Source organism: Panthera onca, chromosome B1 (assembly GCF_046562875.1).
Source record: "Panthera onca isolate mPanOnc1 chromosome B1, mPanOnc1 haplotype 2, whole genome shotgun sequence".
NCBI lineage: Eukaryota > Metazoa > Chordata > Mammalia > Carnivora > Felidae > Panthera > Panthera onca.
Window position 1 is genome coordinate 96,570,045 of NC_138342.1, and position 21,426 is coordinate 96,591,470.

The 21,426-nt window shown below is 33.9% G+C and overlaps 1 protein-coding gene across 5 annotated transcripts in view; it reads right to left on the minus strand.

Annotated features, from left to right (window-relative positions):
- LOC132692166 (bifunctional heparan sulfate N-deacetylase/N-sulfotransferase 4) overlaps positions 1-21,426 on the minus strand; it is a 411,890-nt gene that overhangs the window by 129,125 nt on the left and 261,339 nt on the right. For all 5 annotated transcript variants that reach the window (XM_060654309.3, XM_078445800.2, XM_078445801.2 and 2 more), the window contains one exon: positions 6,537-6,624. In XM_060654309.3, coding sequence (XP_060510292.2) covers positions 6,537-6,624 — 88 coding nt within the window. The remainder of the gene's footprint in view (positions 1-6,536; positions 6,625-21,426) is intronic.

The following is a 21,426-nucleotide window of genomic DNA, read 5'->3' on the forward strand; positions in this document are numbered from 1 at the left end:
CTAGAAATAACTTAATGAAAAATATGATACCAAATCATGCTGAGGCCCACAGCAGAATTTCACGTTTTAAAATCCAACTAAATGAAAATATTAAATTTTTGAATCACCATAAACAAGTATTTATTTATACCTAATTTATGCCTAAATTATATGTGAGGATATAATTTGTAGTTTATACATGACTAGATTTAACACAAGTTACAATTCTTTGTAACACAAGAATTTGTGTTAATATTAAGCCTTTCACTTCTAATCTAATCTAGATTCAAATCAACATCATTATTAATTAAAAATATAGTATTTTTTGTTCTCATTTAACAGTTATTCCCTTTTACTCCTTCCAATTCTCAAAAAATAGGAAGTTTTAAATTCAGAAGTAAAATATTGAAGAATTCACTTTTTGTTATCACTTGTGGAAGATCTTGTAATGAGATAACAGCATGCCTCTAAAAGTCCTTTAAGTCTGCCCATATAATAATAATTTTAGCAAGATCTGGGCTATAGGTTAATTCCCAGAAGGCAACATTAAAATGCAATTTATAAAATTCCAGTGTCTGCATTATTGCTTTTGTAAAAACGTCTGCCTTATATTTGTTCATTATGTATGAAATATTGTAATTCCTAAATGGTAAGAAGATGTTGTAATTTTCTTTGTATATTGACTCTGGCATGGTTTCATATAGGTGGGTATAGATAAACTAATTTTAACTATTACACTAAGTAAAAATAACCGTGTGGTGATAAAAATCAATTAAAAGTTACCTAATAGGGACACCTGGGGAACTTAGTTAAGCATCCCACTTTGGCTTACTTAGGTCATGTTCTCAGGGTTTGTGAATTTGAGACTGGCATCAGGTTCTGTGCAGAGCCTGCTTCAGATCTTCTGTCTCCCTCTCTCTCTTTCCCTCCCCCACTCATTCTCTCTCTCTCTCTCAAAAATAAACGTTAAAAAAATTACCTATCTATAGTTATCTATTAGCTCTAGAAGTAATCTATTCAACAAAGCTGTGGAATAAAAAATCGGTATACAGAAATCTGTTGTAGTTTCATACATGAATACACTACACACTAACAAAAGAACAGATAGAGAAATTAAGAAAACAATGCAATCACACTTGCACCAAAAATCATAAAATACCTAGGAATAAACCTAACCAAGGAGGTGTAACATCAGTACCCTAAAGACTGTAAGACATTGATGAAAGAAATAGAAGATGAAGAAATTGCAAACAAATGGATATAATGCTGATGGACTGGAAGAATTAATATTGTTAAAATGTCCATACTACCCAAAGCAATCTACAGATTCAATGCAATCTGTATCAAAATGTCAATGGCATTTTTCACAGAACAAGAACAAATAAAATTTGTATGAAATCACAAAGATCTCAAATAGTCAAAGCAATCAAGAAAGAAGAACAAAACTGGGAATATCACAATCCCAGATTTCAAACTATACTACAAACCTATTATAATCAAAACAGTATGGTACTAGCACAAAAATATACACAGAGCAATAGAACAGAATAGAGAGCCCAGAAAGAAAGCCATACTTACATGGTCAATTAATCTATGACAAAGGAAGCAAAAATATACAGTGAAGAAAAGACAGTCTCTTCAATAAATGGTGTTGGAAAAACCGGACAGCTATATACAAAATAATGAAACTGGGTCACTTTCTTACAGCATACACAAAACAAACTCAGAAGGGATTGAAGATCTAAATATAATACCTGAAACAATAAAACTCCTAAAATAAAACATAGGCAGTAATCTCTTGGACATCATCTTCAGCAATAATTTTCTGTATATATCTCTCCAGTCAAGAAAAACTAAAGCAAAAATAAATTTATTTTTGGGACTACATCACACAAGAGAGATTTTGCAGATCAAAGGAAACCAACAATAAAACAAAAAGGCAACCTACTGAATGGGAGAAGATATTTGCAAATGATATATCTGATAAAGAACTCCTGAAAATACCAAAAATTCCACAAATAATCCAATTAAAATGGGCAGAGGTACTGAATAAACATTTTCCCAAAGACCTCAGATGGCCAAAAGACATGTGAAAGGATACATCTCTAATCATCAGGGAAATGCAAATCAAAACCATGATGAGATATCACTTCACACCAGTCGGAATGGCCAGTATCAAAATATAAGAAATAGGAAGTGATGGCAAGGATGCGGAGAAAAGAGAATCCTTGTGCACTGTTGGCAGGAATCTGGTGCAGCCACTATACAACACAGTACAGAGGTTCCTCAAAAAACTAAAACTAGAGCTACAAATCCAGTAATTCCACTTCTGGGTACTTACACAAGGGAAAAAAAACCCCACTAATTTAAAAAGATATATGAACACCTATGTTTACTGCAGTAGTATTTATAATAGCCAAGATACAGAAGAAATCGAAGTGTCTATCCATAGATGAATGGATAAAGAAGATGTGGTATATATACACAATGGAATGTTACTCAGTTGTAAAGAAATAATGAAATCTTAGCCATTTGGGACAACATGGATGGATAGCATGCTAAATGAAATAAGTCAGAGAAAGATAAATATCATATAATTTCACTTACAGGTAAAATCTAAAAAACAAAACAAACAACAATATCAACAACAATGACAAAAAGGAGAAACAAATTCATATATAGAGAGAACAAAATAGATGTTGCCAGAAGGGACAGGAGTGGCAGGTGGGTGAAATAGGGTGAAGGGGATTAAGAGGTATAATCTCTCTGTTATAAAATAGATAAATTATGGGGATAAAAAGTATAGCATGGGGAATATAGTCAATAACATTGTAATAACTTTGACTGTGGAAACCACACTTATCATGGTGAACAAATTGTAATGTATGTGATTTTCAAATCACGATGTTGTACACCTGAATCTAATATATCGTATGTCAGTGATACTTCAATTAAAAATTAAGAAAATTAATTTCAGAAAATGTGTTCAGTACATTGCATTGCCTATAAAACCTTCAAAAAGACACATGTAGAAAATATATCTCTAAGAATGCTACTTGTATCTATAAATAAGGAGAGTTTACTATTTCATTGTATATATATGTTTACAATGCATTGCTTCACTGAATGTAAGGCACATACATAAAAGTTGTTTCTAAGAATGCTACTTCTACATGTGAATAAGAACAGTGTTATTTCAGTTAATGATTGTGTTTGCCATACTGTAGTACTTTAAAGCTCTCTTTAAAGGTAAACAAAAATACAAATAAATAAGTAAATAAAATGAATGAATAAATGAGTGCATGGATGCATGTTACCTATGATTTCATAATTAGAAAATAGAGCTATGTGAATTATTCAGTTTAATTCTTTGATAAAATTTGATCTTATATAAAAATACTTTTTAAAGTGATAGTAATAAAAAATAGCACTTAGAACATGTTCTAGATGAGGGAGATATTATTATTATTCTCATTTGGAGATGCAGAAACTGAGGCAAAGAAAGTTTAAATAACCTGTTTATGTTCACAAAGCTAGTAAATGTCAAAGTCTGGATTTGAACAAAAGCAATCTGTTGCTAATACCTACTCTTTGAACCAATACTTTATACAAAAAAATCAAAAACTAAAAGCAAACAAAAGTGAACGATTGTAATACCTTTTACTTTCATGTTTGAAAGGTAATAGTTTTATATAAAGGATCTATATTTTTGTAAAATGAATTCTCATTAAAAATATTAACACAATTCACAAATATCCATGGAGTAATTGATTGAATCATATTAATTTATTATTAATTATAAAGAGTGACAATTGTCACTAGAAATTATGCCCTACGAAAAATCATACTTATAGTCCTTTATCCCTAGAAGGCATCCTAATGTTGTAATGTCTTTATTCTTTAATCGAGCTTTCATTGTGCAATTCCAATCAAGATTTACATATTTCCAGACTAAAACTCTTTATTTCAAACTCCACACTTTTTTTCCCCTTTTAATCAACAGTATGTCCTTCCTCTTTCAATTTGGCACCTGTGAGTGGCTGACTGTTCGGGAATGCTTAGCGATATGTCCTTTTTGGGTGAGATTGTTTTTAGCACGTGAAGGACAGAGAAACTGAACAGGAAAGAATACATGGAAAATACAAATAAGTGAAGCAGTCTAAGAAATGAAGAATCTATCATTATTACACTGGGCATATGTGATTAAATGTCTTCAAAACAATGAGGCTCATCAATCAGCATCCTCATGCATTGGGAAATCAGAACATCCTGGGAGAGAACAGAGACAATCATTGTGACAAGGCCATCTTCTAATAGTTACACATCACAGCAGAGTGCAAGTATAAGGAAAGCACTTCCCTGATTTGCAAACTTTTTCCCATACAGTTAAGCCTCCATATAAGAACGTGACTAGATAAGATAAAGGTATGCCCTCCCTGTAGTGGGCATCACCATGTTATTCCATGCTAGAGGAAACCTTGGTATCTTTGGGTAAATTAATAACTACTTAACGTAGTAAGATGCACTTTTGAAATACAATATGGGTGCTCTTCAATGATTCAATGGATGCAAATCAATGAAAGTTTCATATTCACGTGAAGGAAAGTAAACTTCTGGGATTTAGGAATGCATGTGTGTATATATACATGCATTCATAAAGTGTAACCTAAATGTATGGTCTCTAAAGTGTACTACTACATAACACAACATAACATAATAGAATTTCTTCCATTATTTTTGTTAGGTTAGTACCAACATAAGGAGTCAATAAGGTCTTTTTAAAAGATATAATTAAAATGATTTTTTGTACCTTCCTCCAACAACTATCCCTGTGATATTAACTAGTGTCTTGTTCATTTCCTAGTGGATGTGTACTGTGTACATGTTTGGGATCATAAAGAAGAAATGGGAAGTGTTATAACCTGCTATCAACATTAACTCTGTGAATGTCTGCCAGGTTTAATAGGTCTGAATATGAAAAGTAAATAAAAGACCTGAGGCAGTTATCCAGATATATTTCAACCAAAAGAATGGCTTTACTTGTACTATCTAGCTATTTAAGACAAAATAGCATTGTTTGTGTGTGAACTTCAAATAATCCCATAATTTTCCCCCTGTGTGAGTAGATATAGCCTTTAGAGTTATCTGCTTTATAACTTCAGAGTCAGAGCTTCTTAGGCCTGAACTCATTTCTTGAGGGGGCTTTTGAAGAAGATTTACAAAACTATGTCTATTTTCAAAATTGTAAGCTGGAATTGCTTTGCCTGTGCAGATATGATGACCCAAATCTCTTTCTGCAAAATGTCCTTTTAAAATATGCAATCATTTGATTTATCAACTGGTCTAAATACTAATTTTCCTTCTATTACTTTAAACAGATTTACATGTTTCAAAGCAGGAGGGAAAAAGCATTAAAGAAAAGCCAATAAGACATTGCTGCTTCAATATTCTAATAAACCATGCTGAGCCTCTTTGGGTAAACATTAAAAAGCTTCTTTGGGTAAATGAGCTGCATTTACGATCATTAAAGACTACCTTTGCACAGGATATTTTTAATGTCAATAACATGCATGCATAGAGAATACTATGAAATGTTTTCACTAAGATACTATGAAGTAATGACAGTGCAAAATCACAAATGCAGAAATAGGAGCAGATAGTATATATTTGCCCTAATACAGACTCTAACACACCATTTTGTGCTATTTTTGTCGTTATTACGAGATAGTCACTTCTATGCTCTATGAACATAGCTTTGTCCATACTAGTGCCAGACATTAGAATGCTGATATTCAGAAAATAAAAGTCAAATTCTGGAGATGACGGTGGGTAGAGAGGTGAGGAATATCAGAATATAGAGTAGTGCATGAACACCAATCACATTTTAAGAATTTGTTAAAAGCTGACACTGAACAGAAGTGCAACTGTGGCTGGATAGAGATGGAAAGAAATACAAGCCTTATTATGATGGTTTTAATGCATGTTGGGCCAAATTATTGTAATATTTTTAGGGAAAAATCCTGCAAGGGAAGGTAAATTAAGCAAGGTGACTCTTAGACTCTATTGATTTTCTTTGAGGCTACAAAATTCCTCTCTTATCACCAGGTGTTTCCCAAAGGAAAATAATATGTACAAAAATGTCTGTCACCTTGACTATCTGACTTTTTAAAAACACTGTCCATTATTATTATTAGAGTGTTATTGCCATCATCATGATCATCATCACCATTATCATCATCATCATCATCATCATCATCATCACTATGCTTTCTACTTGGACCATGCTGAGAGACAAGATGCATAGTCACAACTTAAACAATGATCTTGGTTTCTTTTACTGAGTTGAAAAAGTCAGTTCTCTTTCTCTTTTGCCCTTGATTCTAACAGTATTTGCCAAAGTAAACAAGCTCATTGATTTTGGATTTGGCTACTCATATAATGCATCCAAGTTTTTCCCATAATCAGTCCAGATATTCTATTTCTCCTACTTATGAAACATTTAAAATCCTCTCTCCTATTTATATGTAGCTTCCTGAGAACACAAAGCTCCTTCTTACCTGTGTGGTAAAACTTCCCTGAAAATCCAAGGTTGAAGGTAAAATTTGCAACCTGAGTGCGCAGTAAATTTTGAGTCTCTAGTAATGCCTGAAATAAATAAGAAATTAACATGATTTTAGAAAAATAAATATGAAGTTTTGGGATGCCTCTTTTTCAAATGTGTATGCATGAGTGAAACAAAATAGTATGGGCTTTGTTGCTTTTTGGGTTTTTGATGGCTACTGTTATGTGCTATTCATATCTCAGGTATTATAATCACTATTATTATTTTTATTGAAGTTCACCAAATTATGAAGCAGTTAAGCCCTAAGCACATTATAAGTTGCTGAGAGGCAATTCTCTAAACACACAGCACTGAAATCATTTTTCATTTCCATGTGAGTCATTTCTTGATTTCAGATTATTACACTTTTTTTTCCTTGGGAGAAAATTTTCAGAATTTTTGGATATAGACAAGTCTTTAATTCGTTAGTAAGGAATGGAAAGGTAATATTTGTTTGAGTTGCAATTCAGTATTTATTTAACTGTGCTACCTCCCCTATCATTTTATTTTTTTATTTTTATTTTTTTTTAATTTTAATTTTTTAACATTTATTTACTTTTGAGACAGAGAGAGAGCATGAATGGGGGAGGGTCAGAGAGAGGGAGACACAGAATCAGAAGCAGGCTCCAGGCTCTGAGCTGTCAGCACAGAGCCCGACGTGGGGCTCGAACTCATGAACTGTGAGATCATGACCTGAGCCGAAGTCGGCCGCTTAACCGACTGAGCCACCCAGGCGCCCCTCCCCTATCATTTTATAAGGGATAATCATTACATTAAAAGCTTGGGTTCTCAACCAAATAAACTAAAGATAAATGTATAATTTATATTGATTGCAAATCTTGAAATATGAACCAGGCAAGGACAGATAGAAAATAAATAGCCAATTCCATAAAGAAAACTTTTCCAACTGTGGAAAAATGTGCCTATTTTCTGTATCTGGAATTATTCTATGTTAATTTCTTATTTGTAGACAGGATAGGAACACACTGATGGTAATCTTAGAGTCAGACTTAGTCCTGTAAATTTTCTGCCAATCCTTAAACTGCTATTATTCCTATGCCAACATATGTAGCATAATTCAGAACTCTCATATCCTTGGGCTTTTTAGTTTGCTTATTGATTCAGAATGCTTTTCCTGTTTTTAAATGGATTTTTAAAGGGGATTTACTTTGTTCTGATGAAAATGAAAAATTCGTTTCAAACTAGACATATTAGTAAGACCAATTTTTGGTTACTGCTATCAATATGTTAAGGTGAACAGAAATTTAGACAATTCTGTTGAGTATTAGTCACAGTGGATAAGTATCTGCTTAAAAAATTTGTGGAACTATTTACTCCTCCAGAATTAAGAGGACTCTCCTGCAAATTAGCTTAATTAGATAAAAGAATAACTAAAAGGTTGATAACTACATAATCAGTGGTTATCCTAGGTTACAGTTACATTGCATGTAATCCTGGCCAATCTTATTTAAATATTATGAATTAAGTAGAAAAAGGAAAAAAATAGGCTTATTTAGTTTGACTCAGTTATATGTAATATATTTTTTAAAAGTTCTCAGAAAGAAAAAAAAACCTAAATACTAAAAAGAGGTTGGAGTTAAAAATAAAGTCTTTTGAAATAGTCAAGCATATTGGTAAATCCTGTGGAATACAGTGTTAAGTTGAAAATATCATGCATCTCTTTATCTTAGTAAGTTTCTTTTTCTGGGTTTCTTACTTTATTCAATGCACAATCCCTGGGCTTCCATAACGTCAATTAGTTTTTTTAAAACACTCCTTTCCCCTGTATTCCTTACCACTCCAATCCCCTTCCATTTCTTACCTCTGGGTTCTCGAAGTCATTATTTTGCATTTAGTTCTCCAGTATCTTAAAATCACTATATATTTATTGTAGGTGGATACATATATTTAGTGTATATATTGGGTGTAACAAGCATAGTCCCTTTAACCTAGGACTTTAATGCTTAGAGAGGGAGAGAGAATTTAAATAGACAGTCAGTAAAATGTATAATTACAACTCATGATAAGTTCTACAAAGAAATCTAGAGCATGTTATGATAGACCAGTAAGGGATTTTAATTTATACTGATGGAGTGGGCCCACATTTTCAATGCTTGATTCGGGGAAAATAAATCAAATAAATCAAAATCAAATCAATAAACATCAAACAATGTATTTTTCCCTCAATCAACTTGCCACCACTTTAGGAACACCTCCATTGTCTTTTTCTTGGGCTTTTAAAACACTATAGTCTGCTAACCTTCCCACCCTTCAGTTTTATCTTCCTCTAATCTGCCTTACATTCTGCAATCATGCTAACATCCCAGAGGCAGTAAATGTACTTCACCCTTGGGGTCAAGGAGGCCATTCAATTAATGGCTCAGCCTTGTTGGTCATTTCAGTTCTCTAATGCTTTCTTTCCCTTATCTGTAAATGGGATAATGTTTAATACCTGTTTCACACTATTATTGGGCATTATGTTGTAGAAAGTATACAGCTAAATTCCTGGCACACAGTAGAAACTCAATAAATGCTGCCAATGAGCACTCAATGTGTCATTCTCTCCCCACCTATTAGGTATTGTTGGCGCCTCCACTTTTCCAATTAAGCTACAAGCATTGTTGTTTCCCCCAAATCACCTTGTCCTCTGGATCTATTCCCATTCCTATATTTCTCCATGCCTTTCCTTACTCTGTTCCTTTTGTTTAGTCTCCAGCTGCTCCAGATCCTATTCCCCAAACCCATCCATTCTTTAAAGTTCTGCCCAAATGCCATTTCTGTATGAAGCCTGCCCTGATGCCTCAAAGCTTTTACTTTTTTTATCTCCCAAAGTTCCTAAATTATTTTTCTTAAGACTTACATTATTTTCTTCTTTACTACATCACTTTATATCCCACTTCTTCTAGTCTATAAGCATCTTCAAGTCAATCAAACCTTACTTATTTTTACATATTCCTTATTGCTAGATATATTTTTGTAAATGTGGAAGGCAATCAATTGAATTAGTTTCCTTTATTTTAATTAGTAACATATTTCTGATGGTAAAATGATAAACATGGTTCATGGACCATACCATTAAATGATATCAGAACAATATGGATAGGATGCTACATTTCACCAGGACATTTATATCATGGATGCTTTATAATCTTATATTATAGATTATCTAGTAAGACAAGCTCACAGAAGCGAGGACAGATGGATTTTCTTCCAGTGGTACTAATAACTATGAAGAATTTGGCAGACCCTTCTATTGTTGAAAGAAATAGAATTGTCTAGTCATACTCTCCCAACATGTAATTTTGATTAATGTGGGGTAAAAATTACAATTTCTATAAGTAAAACAAAACAAATAGATTAAAAAGGCAGACCCTAAAAGATTCCATGACTGACTATTTCAGCATAAAAAAGTTCTTTAACTTCCAAAATTCAGGGAAAGAAAATTTCCATGGTCTTTCGATGGTGAAGGAAGAGAGATACAAATAATGAGTAATAAAATAGTCCAATTTTAAAATAAAAATCATAAATAAGCTTAAAAGAAAAAAATGTTAAACCACAAAAATTAAAGAAGAAACATAGAAAAAGTAAAGAATAGAAATAGAGGAAGTGTAAAGTGTCAGAAGAAATGTTAGATAAGAAAAGACAAATATAAAATTGTGAATAAATGAAATATAATGAAACTAAAAAAAACTTACTTTGGAAAAACTTGTTTATAAAGTGGAAGTAATATGTGTCAATTATAGATAAAAATCAAATTGTAAAGTTTAGGAAACAACATGTAGCTACAGATAAGCTTTTTTTATCTGAATATTTTGTGAGGAAATTTCACTAACTTTTGAACATAAATGTAAAGTGAAATATATTTAGTGTTTAGACAATAAACTTGTTACTTTCTTTAATAGTTTATCTCATAAGAAATATAAACAGCTTTCGGGCACCTGGGTGGCTCATTTGGTTGAGTATCTGACTTCAGCTCAGGTCATGATCTCACAGTTCCTGAGTTGGAGCTGTCAGTACAGAGCCTGTTTTGTATCCTCTATCCCCCTCTCTCTCTGCCCTCCCCCCCACTCTCTCTCTCTCTCAAAAATAAACATTAAAAAAATATATATCTATATATATACAGCTTTAAGATATTCCTTTGCATTATCTGGGAAGAATTTACTAAGGAACTTGACTAGATATTAAAGAGAATAAATATATACAACTTAAGAAAAGGCAACAATTCATTATTTTAATAGATATTACTTACATTTGCATAATGTTATCATAACAAGTTCTCAGTATTTAATAAAGCAAGTCTGACTTGGCCCTACTACAAAATGTTAAAGAAAACAATGGTTTTCAAACTTTATTGTGCATAAAATTTTCTAAAAGAGACTGCTAATATTGTCAATTCTGGATTCCCACTTGAAAAGTTATTGATTTAGTTTTATGTGATAAGGTCCAGGCTTGTGTATTTCATCAGAGACCCTAGTTGCTTCTAAAAAGGGTCAAGCAATTGTTTCCAGGTTACCCATATGAAATGAGTTGCCAGAATGCTTGTAAAGTAACTTTCCCAGGCCCATGTTCTGGAAATTTTGAATTGGAGTATAAAATGGAACCTAGGAAACTGTAAATTTAATAGTGATTCTTATAGCTTCAAGCTGGAGATTATAACCATCAAGGAACCTTGGGAAATATTAAGTTAGTGCACTATTTATATTTATGCTAATTTCAAAGTATGTTGCTTATGCCTTTTTAAAAAATTTTTTTAAAATATTTATTTATTTTTGAGAGAGAGAGAGAGAGACAGAGAACGAAGGGGGAGGGGCAGAGGGAGACACACACAGAATCTGAAGCAGGCTCCAGGTCTGAGCCGTAAGCACAGAGCCCGACACGGGGCTCAAACTCACGAACGGTGAGATCAAGACCTGAGTCGAAGTCGGATGCTTAACTGACTGAGCCACCCAGGCGCCCCCCCCCCCTTTTTAAATTTTTAAAAATATTTATTTATTTTTGGGTATTTTGTTTATGCCTTAACCCACTCTGATATTGAGGCTAACCCTTTCCGTAACTGCATATAAGATATGACTATCTACATATATCGAATAGCCTTATACTTCCAAAATTTCAAATCAAACCCAAAAGGGTGATAGTTTTTGTTCCTTTAACTGTCTTGTACAGTTTTTTAATATATCCAATAATTAAATGAAAGTGTCATCTTAGTTATCTTACAAGATCTTGATGTGGGAATCAGAAGAGGTTACCTCTATACTTATGGTCCAGGTGGAAAAAAATGCTTCGTGGAAAGTTCAAGTGGCCTACGTGAGTAACACTAGGAGAGGGCCCAAATTGAGCATGTTTGCCTTAACACTTGGTCCAACCTTAATAACTTCAGGTCCCACTACAGTAAGTTTGTGTGACCAACCAGGATGAAATGACTCAGGAGTCCATGCACTTTTGTGCAGACTATTTGTCAATGTACAAATGAAGATGAATAGGGCTGACCCAGGGTGAAAGTATGAAGCTTTTGAAGTTTGCCTTTGATAGTCTCTGCCTCTCTTCTTGTTCATCTCCTTTCCCTTAGAAGCGATTTGTATTCTTTCAGAAACCTACTTTCTCTCTCTTTTGCTCTGTCATTTTTAAAATCGCTTACTGCTACTCAAAGAGGAAATTGTCTGATATAATTTATACACTGACAGAATTTTATTACACCAATACCCCAAATCTTCCACGGTATTTCACATTGAACAGTTGGGCTGTGATTATGGAATGGAAGAGTTAACTAAGGAAGAATGAATGAATATTTGTAATTATAAACTGAAGAAATGTGGAGACCATTTGTGGGGAGAAAGATGTGGGGTTTGGGGATCCTTCTGCTGAAATCAGACTCAATGGAAGAACAACTTGCTGAGTAGAAAAAACTACGGTATTTCAGAACAATTTCTCTCTCATCTTCCTAGTCATCACTTAAGTGTTGTCCTCCCATCTCTCATCTCTTGCCTAAGTATCCAGGAAACCAGGGATCTGAAGCTCAACCTTTGGGCTCTCTTCCTCCTTGTGCCATTATTAATTCATCCATCCATTGAAACAATAATAATTGAATCCCTGCTATGTTTTAGGCACTCTTCTAGTTACTAAAGACACAGGAAAGAATGCTAAAAATAATGGAGCTTTTACTATGTGTTAGGCCCTGTGAGAAGCACTCTATTTGGATTATCTCTTTAAATACCCTGTGATCCCATGGACTGCCTGGGTGGCTGGGGCAGTTGAGTGGCCAACTTCTGCTCAGGTCATGATCTCACATTCCTGGATTCCAGCCCCGCTTCAGGCTCTGTGCTGACAGCTCAGAGGCTGAAGCCTGCTTCAGATTTTGTCTCCCTCTCTCTCTGCCTGCCCCCCGCTCGGGTTCACTCACTGTCTGTGTCTCTCTCTCAAAATACATAAGCATTAAAAAAATTTAAATCTCTCTGTGATCCCTTAATTAACCCTATTTTTGAGGCATATAAGGCACAGAGAGGCTAAAAAAGCTACATAATGTTAAGGAGTTAGAAAATATCTGACAAAACTGATAAGCTTGTTGTTCTCGTAGAAATTGGGTTCTGTTTAGGCAAACATGATACACATGGCAGATGAACCAAATAATTATTTAATTGCAAACTGTAATTAGTGGTACAAAAATAATTATAGTATATGCTCTTATTGAAACTAACACAGAGTGCCTGAATTTCGACAGGATAAGCAATATGATCTATGAAGCCTCTCTGAAAAAGTGGCAATTTAGTTGAAGCATGAAAAATGAGAGGCCAGCCATGCCCAAATCAGGGCTCTGGAGGAGTGTGTGCTGCAGGCAAACGGGACAGTGAGAACAAGGCTCAGTGTCAGGAAAAACCTCGGCATCTTAATACACCACACTTTACTTCATCTCACATAAGATATGATTTTACATTTTAAATGGAATCTTCTGGCTCATTGCTGAGAAGGAATTGTAGGACAACTGGAGCAAAACACAGGAAAATCAGTTAGGAGACTTTTGTAGTAGTTCCAGGAAGGAAAAAATAAATAAATAAATAAATAAATAAATAAATAAATAAATAAATAAATAAAGGCGTGGTTTTTACTGGAGGTACTGGGAATAGAAGAAAGTAGTGTAATGTTGATGGACTGGTGTGGGAAGTGAAGTGGAGTATAATTTCGTTAATGCTTCAGATTTCTGACATTCAGATGTGGGAGAATTGGGAAAGGTTTTGAGGGAAAAATCAATACTTGCACTGCTATACTAAACATTCTTTCTCACAACAGGATGACCATGTTGTTGAAACCTCTACATCAACCCTAACAGGAAAGAGACCTTAAAGTCATACAGCACCATTGCTTTTCAGTCTTTGTTATCCAAAACTGGAGGGTAAACTTCAGGAACTAACTGCACAAGGAATGTATATATGCGCAAGGGGAGTAGTCTTATATAGCATAAGGAGTGCTTTTTGCATGCTAGAAGGTGAAACACTGATGCCGATTAAAGGTACTGGCAAAGAGAAGAGAAAATTTGAAAATTGGTTTGACCTTGCAAAATAATATTAACTCGTGTCACGTATGTGAAGAGTTTGCATTTTCTGCTTGATTATCAAAGAACACAATGAAGGTTATATAAATCATTAAATTTGAAGTGCATTTATAGTGTTGTAAATTGCATTTGATTACATCAGCAAATCACTCCATGTGACTTTGAATTCCTTCCCAGTGGGTATGGATGGATTTTTCTTGTCCCCTAAACTTTGTTACTGTAAAGTGGTCTGGGAAGCTTTGTGTTGACAGAATTCGAAGTCATTTTGACTTCAGTTAATTCTGAAAGTATGTGAGATGAACTTCTGCTTCTGCTTTCTGCTTAGCGGTCTTGCATTTGCCCTGGGATCAGAAAATTTCCATAAGCAAGGTGAAACACTGCCCAGTTCTTATCAGCCCCAAATTCTCTCCAACTGTATTCTCATTTTCAGTCTGTATAGATCATCTCAAACTATGAGTGTGTTCTGTTCTGTTTCCATGCTTTTAATGTTCTACCTAATTGATTGGAATTTTGAATCAAATAAATTTGAATCAAATATGAACCATAAGATCCTTCAGGTAATATTATTTGCACCACTGGTATTCTCCTTTAAAAGTTAGTTTCTATGGAGGCACCTGGGCAGCTCAGTCAGTTAAGCATCCAACTTTGGCTCAGGTCATGACCTCACGGTTCGTGGGTTCAAGCCCTGCCTAGGGCTCTTTGCTGACAACTCAAGAGCCTGGAGCCTGCTATGGATTCTGTGCCCCCTTCTCTCTCTGCTCCTCCCCTACTCATTCTCTCTCTCTGTCTCTGTCTCTGTCTCTCTCTCTCAAAAATAAATATTAAAAAAAGTTATTTCCTCTAAACTTGGCCTTCGATTATATTATTTAATTTACTTTTCCTATAAATTTTGCTCCAAGTCTCTATCATGCCCTACGAGATTTTTTGTTATAAAAAGATAAAAATATATTATAACTTCAGAGTTCATGGTTTGTGTAACATAACTATTTCCTTTAAAGCCTTTTATGACATAATGACAAAAATAACTGTCTTATTTTCCTGAAGCCAAAGTATTCAAGTACATGATAGAGTAATAGTGAGATAGAACTACCTTATGTTAGGACTTCTTTGGGGATGTGGAATGAAACTGGTCATTGTAAACTCAGGGACTAAAAGATGGCTTCAGGAATTATCAGGATTGGATAGCTGAGAGAAGCATACACATGAACACACAACACAAGCAAACTGACAAAATCAAACCTTTATTGGGTAAGGATGGGTGGAAAGTAGTTTATGATGCAAAATATTTCCAACAATTCTCAGTAGGGATCTGCACTGAATTGGTGCAAATTCTCATTGTGTCAGGCTGGGACTTCATTTCTTTATTTATGTATTTTAGGTTGGAACTTTCAAATGTAACCTGAATCACTTTCATAATCTTGATTCCCATGTTGGGGAGCCAACTTGATAGAAATGCTTTGTACTGCTATGGAAGCTCTAAAACAGACACAGAATCATTCCTCTCAGAGCTGGCTTTGGAGTCTGTGGAGTGTGGAAGTTTGGGCTGCCTTCAATACCAAGCCATCATGGATGATTTTACTGTAGAAGAGGAAATAACGAGTGAAACAGAGTTGTTGATTACAGAGGATTTTTTTCCAAACCATGATCTGTGGGGTCACTAGGTCTGTGAAATTTAACAATTCTATGAAAAAATAATTCCATGTTCAAAATGTTTAGAAACACTCTATATTATACTCCTTTTGAGAGGTTCTTTTTTTAAGTTTATTTGTTTATTTTGAGAGAGAGAGAGCACAAGAGTGCAAGCAAGCAGGGGAGAGGCAGAGAGAGGGACAGAGGGAATCCCAAGTAGGCTCTGCACTATCAGCACAGAACCCTATGAGGGGGCCAATCTGACCTCATGAACAATGAGAACATGACTTGAGTCAAAATCAAGAGTCAGACACTTAACTGACTGAGCCACCCAGGTGCCTCTTGAGAGGTTCTTAATTCACATTAACATACCACACTCTCTAGTAGGAATAATTTTGTATATGGCTTACCTTAGTTTTTCCTCTGAACTATTAGCTAGCAACACATACTCCTACTTGCTTAAATGTGATACATACAGTTTCAGGAAAAAGCATTAAGTGGATAGCTAATTCCTAGGAAGTAGAAGTGTCTCCTGGAGTCATGCTATAGTTTCCTATTTAGTATCCAATGCAAGTTGCAGAATATAACAGTTGTGATTTTATATAAAATGTGATTCTGTGTGCATTCAATCATGTAATAACTTAGCTCTTTGTAAGCCACCTAAAGAAAGGAGGATTTTTCCATTACTGCAGGATATCCCTAAAGAAGTTCTGATCAATAGCAATTCCTTAATATTACAGAAATGTGCAAAGTATTTAGAAATAGAATTTACACTTTTGATAAACATGATATTACTTCTTGGAGCATCTTATTCTTGTTGAGAAATTATTAAAGGCAACTATTAAGTTGTTTCATTAACAAAAATACTTTTTACTTAAAGATTTAAAAAATCTCTCAGCATAATTATCATTTTATTTTTTAGGCCTTAAAACATGAAAGCCTCCAAAGCAACTATCTCTTTAATCAAGGTCAAGTATTAGCACTGTTTCTTAGGACACCTGCTTCTGCCTTTGCTGGTGGCTATAATCTCCATTTCTCATTCCCTATCCTCTCTCCTACTCAGTATGCATCCAGGGTGGGCTTACAGCAATATTCGTACAACACAGCTACTCAATAATTGTTGGCTGGCATTGTCATTGACTTTTCTAACTTTATCTCTAGAAATACTCCCTGCTCACATACTGGTTAGGAATCTCTTCATTGTTAAGATATTCACTTATTAGCTATATTATATCATTATTTGATTAAATATTGTATTGGAATAATTTCACAATGTTTCTTGAGCACACAAAAGTATACTTTCTATTCCCAGTTTTATAGAACTCCCCTTACTTTTACCAGTGCACCTTGCATACACCTGAGCTCTGTGTCAGATTTTTAGGGTCTTGGAGACAGACTTAAGAGATTCTTGCCATAGCCATGGCAGCCATGTTGGTCCTATAATAATTCTCCTAAAAAAGTCCTGAAACCAGAGAAAGGGAATTCTGCAGATAAAATTCATGATTTTAATTTCAAATTTTATCTCTACAGCCATTCAACATTAAAAAGAAAGAAAATGTCAATTTCCATCATTCCTGTCTCGTAGGAGTAGGGGATATATTACTGACAGTATCTGGGGATGTATGCAGGTTTTTACCTAAAAAGGTAAAAGAAGGTATAGTTTCTTCCCTTCTTCTATGTAGTTTCATTCATAATTTCTCTTTACCCTAAATGTAAATGAATATCAGGTTAAAGTCTGTATGACCTCTCCAATGGACAAACTTCTCCTTTCATGACAGATATCTCATTTATACTATGCTTGAAGTTATAAACCATCCATTTTAACTTTACTACTGTCTTTCTGTTAATAAATTTAAAAGAATGAAAGCTTTGCTTTACTTTTATTTGGTATATTCATAGATTGAATTCTGTCAAACTGCAGTTACCATCAGGACAGAGCAAGCAATAGTAAATAAGAAAAGCCGATAATGGTGAAAACAGTTGTGTGCAGTAATGATTCAATTGACTGATTGAATCTGTAAGTGATTTGAACAAAGATGAGTCATTGATCTTGTTGGGTATTGATGTATTGGAGAACACATATAGGATAGGTGGCATGCTGATAAATACATGTTTCATGTCCCACAATGAATATATGTCTTCTTTCTGAATAAAAAGGATATCTGGTTTTTAAATGCATATTTGGGGTAATAGGTGAATAAACAGGCTACATGTAATAGCAAAATCATCATTATCAGTGTCTGTTAATATGGTACATAATAACTTAATTGCCTAGACTCTTCAAAAAATTTTTTTAATGTTTATTTATTTTTGAGAGAGAGAGAGAGACAGAGTGTGAGTGGACGAGGAGGAGAGAGGAAGACCCAGAATCTGAGGCAAGGTCCTGGCTCTGAGCTGTCAGCACAGAGCCTGATGTGAGGCTGGAACTCACAAACCGTGACATCATGACCTGAGCCAAAGTTGGATGCTTAACCAACTGAGCCACCCAGATGCCTCTACTTAGACTCATTAAGTATCTTTCAATTAGAATATTGATATATTTGGATTTAAGGATAGGAGTGTCAAATTAAAAAATCAAGAATATCCCCTAGATGACTTAGAAAACAAGTAAAAAGTTTATTACTGATAATAGCATTGAAAATATACTGATAATTCATCTTTCATTTAGCCATTATAACTACAAAAATTCAGTATTTAACAAATATGAGTTTATTTAACAGATAAAATGAGAAAACTGTAGTTGCAACCACCTGTAGTGACCATATTCACTCTAAGTAAATACCAAAAACTTTGTCTCCATAAAGAACTAAACTTCAGCAAGCCTTTATTGAACCACTTCCATCTTCCAAGCAGTCTCCTAAGCCCAAGCCCTTGCTAATATATTTTGCACATTTAAAAGTTATATATATATACATATATATATATATATGTATATTTATATAAATAAAATTATATAAATATGTTAGAGATTTATAGTCTGCATGTGAAAATGTTTCTGTGTTTTATTTTCATGTTATTTTACCACATCTGAATAAATCTGCATTATTTAAAATTTTCATGATCAATTTTATAAATTTTTGGAAATTTTTCATATGATACATATTTGAACATTTTGCAAACACACATTCAGATACATATATATTTAAATGCATATCATAAAAATCATTTCCAAAGTCTAATTATCAACTCATGCAAAAATGTATATACAGTTGTAGCATTAAAGTATTTATTGTTTAAGCTCACATGTAATAGAATCTTCTCATTATACTGCTAGGAAGGTAAAGATATGTTTATTTTTAGGTTGTTATAAATATGAAAACATATGTCATTATCTGCATAGAACCATGATTTGGTTATGGAAATCATAACCAAAATATACCACAATTTATGGTATATATAATATTTTAAGGTGGGATTTTCCTGTATTTGGTAGACAAATCATTTTCTAGTAAATCTCTCCCTCTGACAAAGACTACGGGTTTCAAAAATAAAAAGCTCCTGTGAGATTTTGTTGTCACCTCCTCAAGCTCAATCCTATTTAAAGCCTAATTATAATTCACATTCATAACAAAACAGGCTTGACATCATCTGATAGTCTACCAACTCTGCTTTCCTGTAGTTGAAGGCAAACTAGTGAGATACTCATGAAAGAGAACAACAAAATAAAAACATATTAATGGTAACATTTTCCAGCACAGTTCTCATTTCCCAATGAAAGAAGGCGATAGTCAAAATATTTTCTATGTAAATGGTATCCTTTAGAGTGACTGCCCTTTTCCACATTTCACATATTTTTATAAGGGAATTTTACTGTAATTTTAAGAAAGATTCTCAAATAAATGTAATATATTACTTTATTTACTTATTCAAGAAATGTTTGATTAGCTAATGTATTTCAGCTGTTTCTAGGTAGCTTTGAACAAAACAAAGTACTTTCTTTAGGAGCATATCTTCCTGTCAATGAGACGGGCAATAAACAAATAAATTAATATCATGGTACAATGAGATGAGTGTACTGGGAAGCCACCAGGGAGGTCTGAGCAGAGATATAATGTTCATCACACTTTGAATCGTTGGCCAGTGCATGAAGAGTTGACCAGGTAAAGGGAAGACAAGGATGGGAGAGGAAGCGTTTAGAAGAGAAACAAGTACCCCAAATGAGAAAGGAGTATCTTCTAGTGGGTGGTGAAATAGGAGGAAAGTGGTCAGATTTGGGATATAGTGTGACGATAAAGGTTCTGGGACTGTAAATGTCAAATGATGAATTGAATGCAAGTTGTGAAAGAATTGGATGTGGGGTATGATTCTTGGATCTGTTCAGATTTGGGCTAGTAGATGAACACTGGAAATTAGCAGCTACGTTAACTCTCCAGGAGTGAAATTTCTCCTCAAAATCCGCAGAGTATCATTTATCCAGGGTCTTTCAGCCCCCAGAGTGAGTCAGCTTCATCTATGTAACGTGAGTGTCCCTGATCAACTAAAATTTTTGGCCCAAAAAGTGTTTTTTGTTGCTGTGTTTTCATAAGAGCTCAAGAAGTGTGTAATGAAAGGAAGCTTTTTCAAATGTTTTAGAGACAAAAAAATGATGGGACAAATTATCAGGTGAAAATACCCCTCTCACAATTTTTAATTTAAGAAGTAGTTTACATATGTGTTAAATGCAGAGGAAATGTAATATTGAACACAAATATATAGCCCTATTTTAAAAATCTGAAATGTGAAGAATAAAGAGCATATCATTACGAATCTTTCTACTTTTATGTAAATATTGAGGTATGGGTATTAGATGTTATAAAGAAGTTATACTTTCAGCTCGTTCACTGAACTGTTGAAAGAAAACTCCTAATTATTATTTTACTAACTATGGATCATTTAGCATTATAAAACAACTTACAAAGTATTACAATTTGTTGAAACAAAGTCTTCCTGCTTCTGTAGATGAAATACGGTAGCTCTTTAAAATAAGTTCTTAAGGAATGTCTTTCCCAGAAGATATTTAATCAGCTGCAGGGAAGTTTCATTTTATTAACTGACTCTTTCGTTTGACATTGCAAATATCTCTCACCTTGGGTCACATATGAAATAAAGTCTCTTAAAAAAATCTTATTCTCACATTCTGCATTATTTTACATTAATCTCTAGAATTACCTTTAGAGATTTTGAGTCATCTTTATTCTTCTTAATTGCTGCATCTATTAAGCAAGGCAGATATTTTTCTACATATCCTTGTTAATTACTAACATATCCCACATTTACATAATACATTTTTGGGGGCATTTTCTGTGGTAACATTTCATGGCTAATAGGAAGCAATTTGCTTTCCTTTATTAAGTGCATTAAAACTTCATGCCCTAGACATCATTGACGGTAAACATTTGATTCTGCTCAAATTTAATGCACAGAGGCATTTGGCTGTGCCATATTAGGTTTATTTATGTGCTGTGTTCTGCATTGTTAGCTGCTAATGAGACTTCAACTCTTATTGCTCTAAGGCCTGAACACTAACCTCATTTTAATGAGTTCATTATTTGCTGTCTTCTGAAAGGAAGACAACAAATTTTCCTTTTAATTAAAGGTCAAAACACCTCTGGTGAAGGAAAAGGAAGAGGTTATCAAGCCCTGGGATAAGATGAGAGATAGCTCTTTCAGATTTCTAAGCTAAACCGAGTTAGTG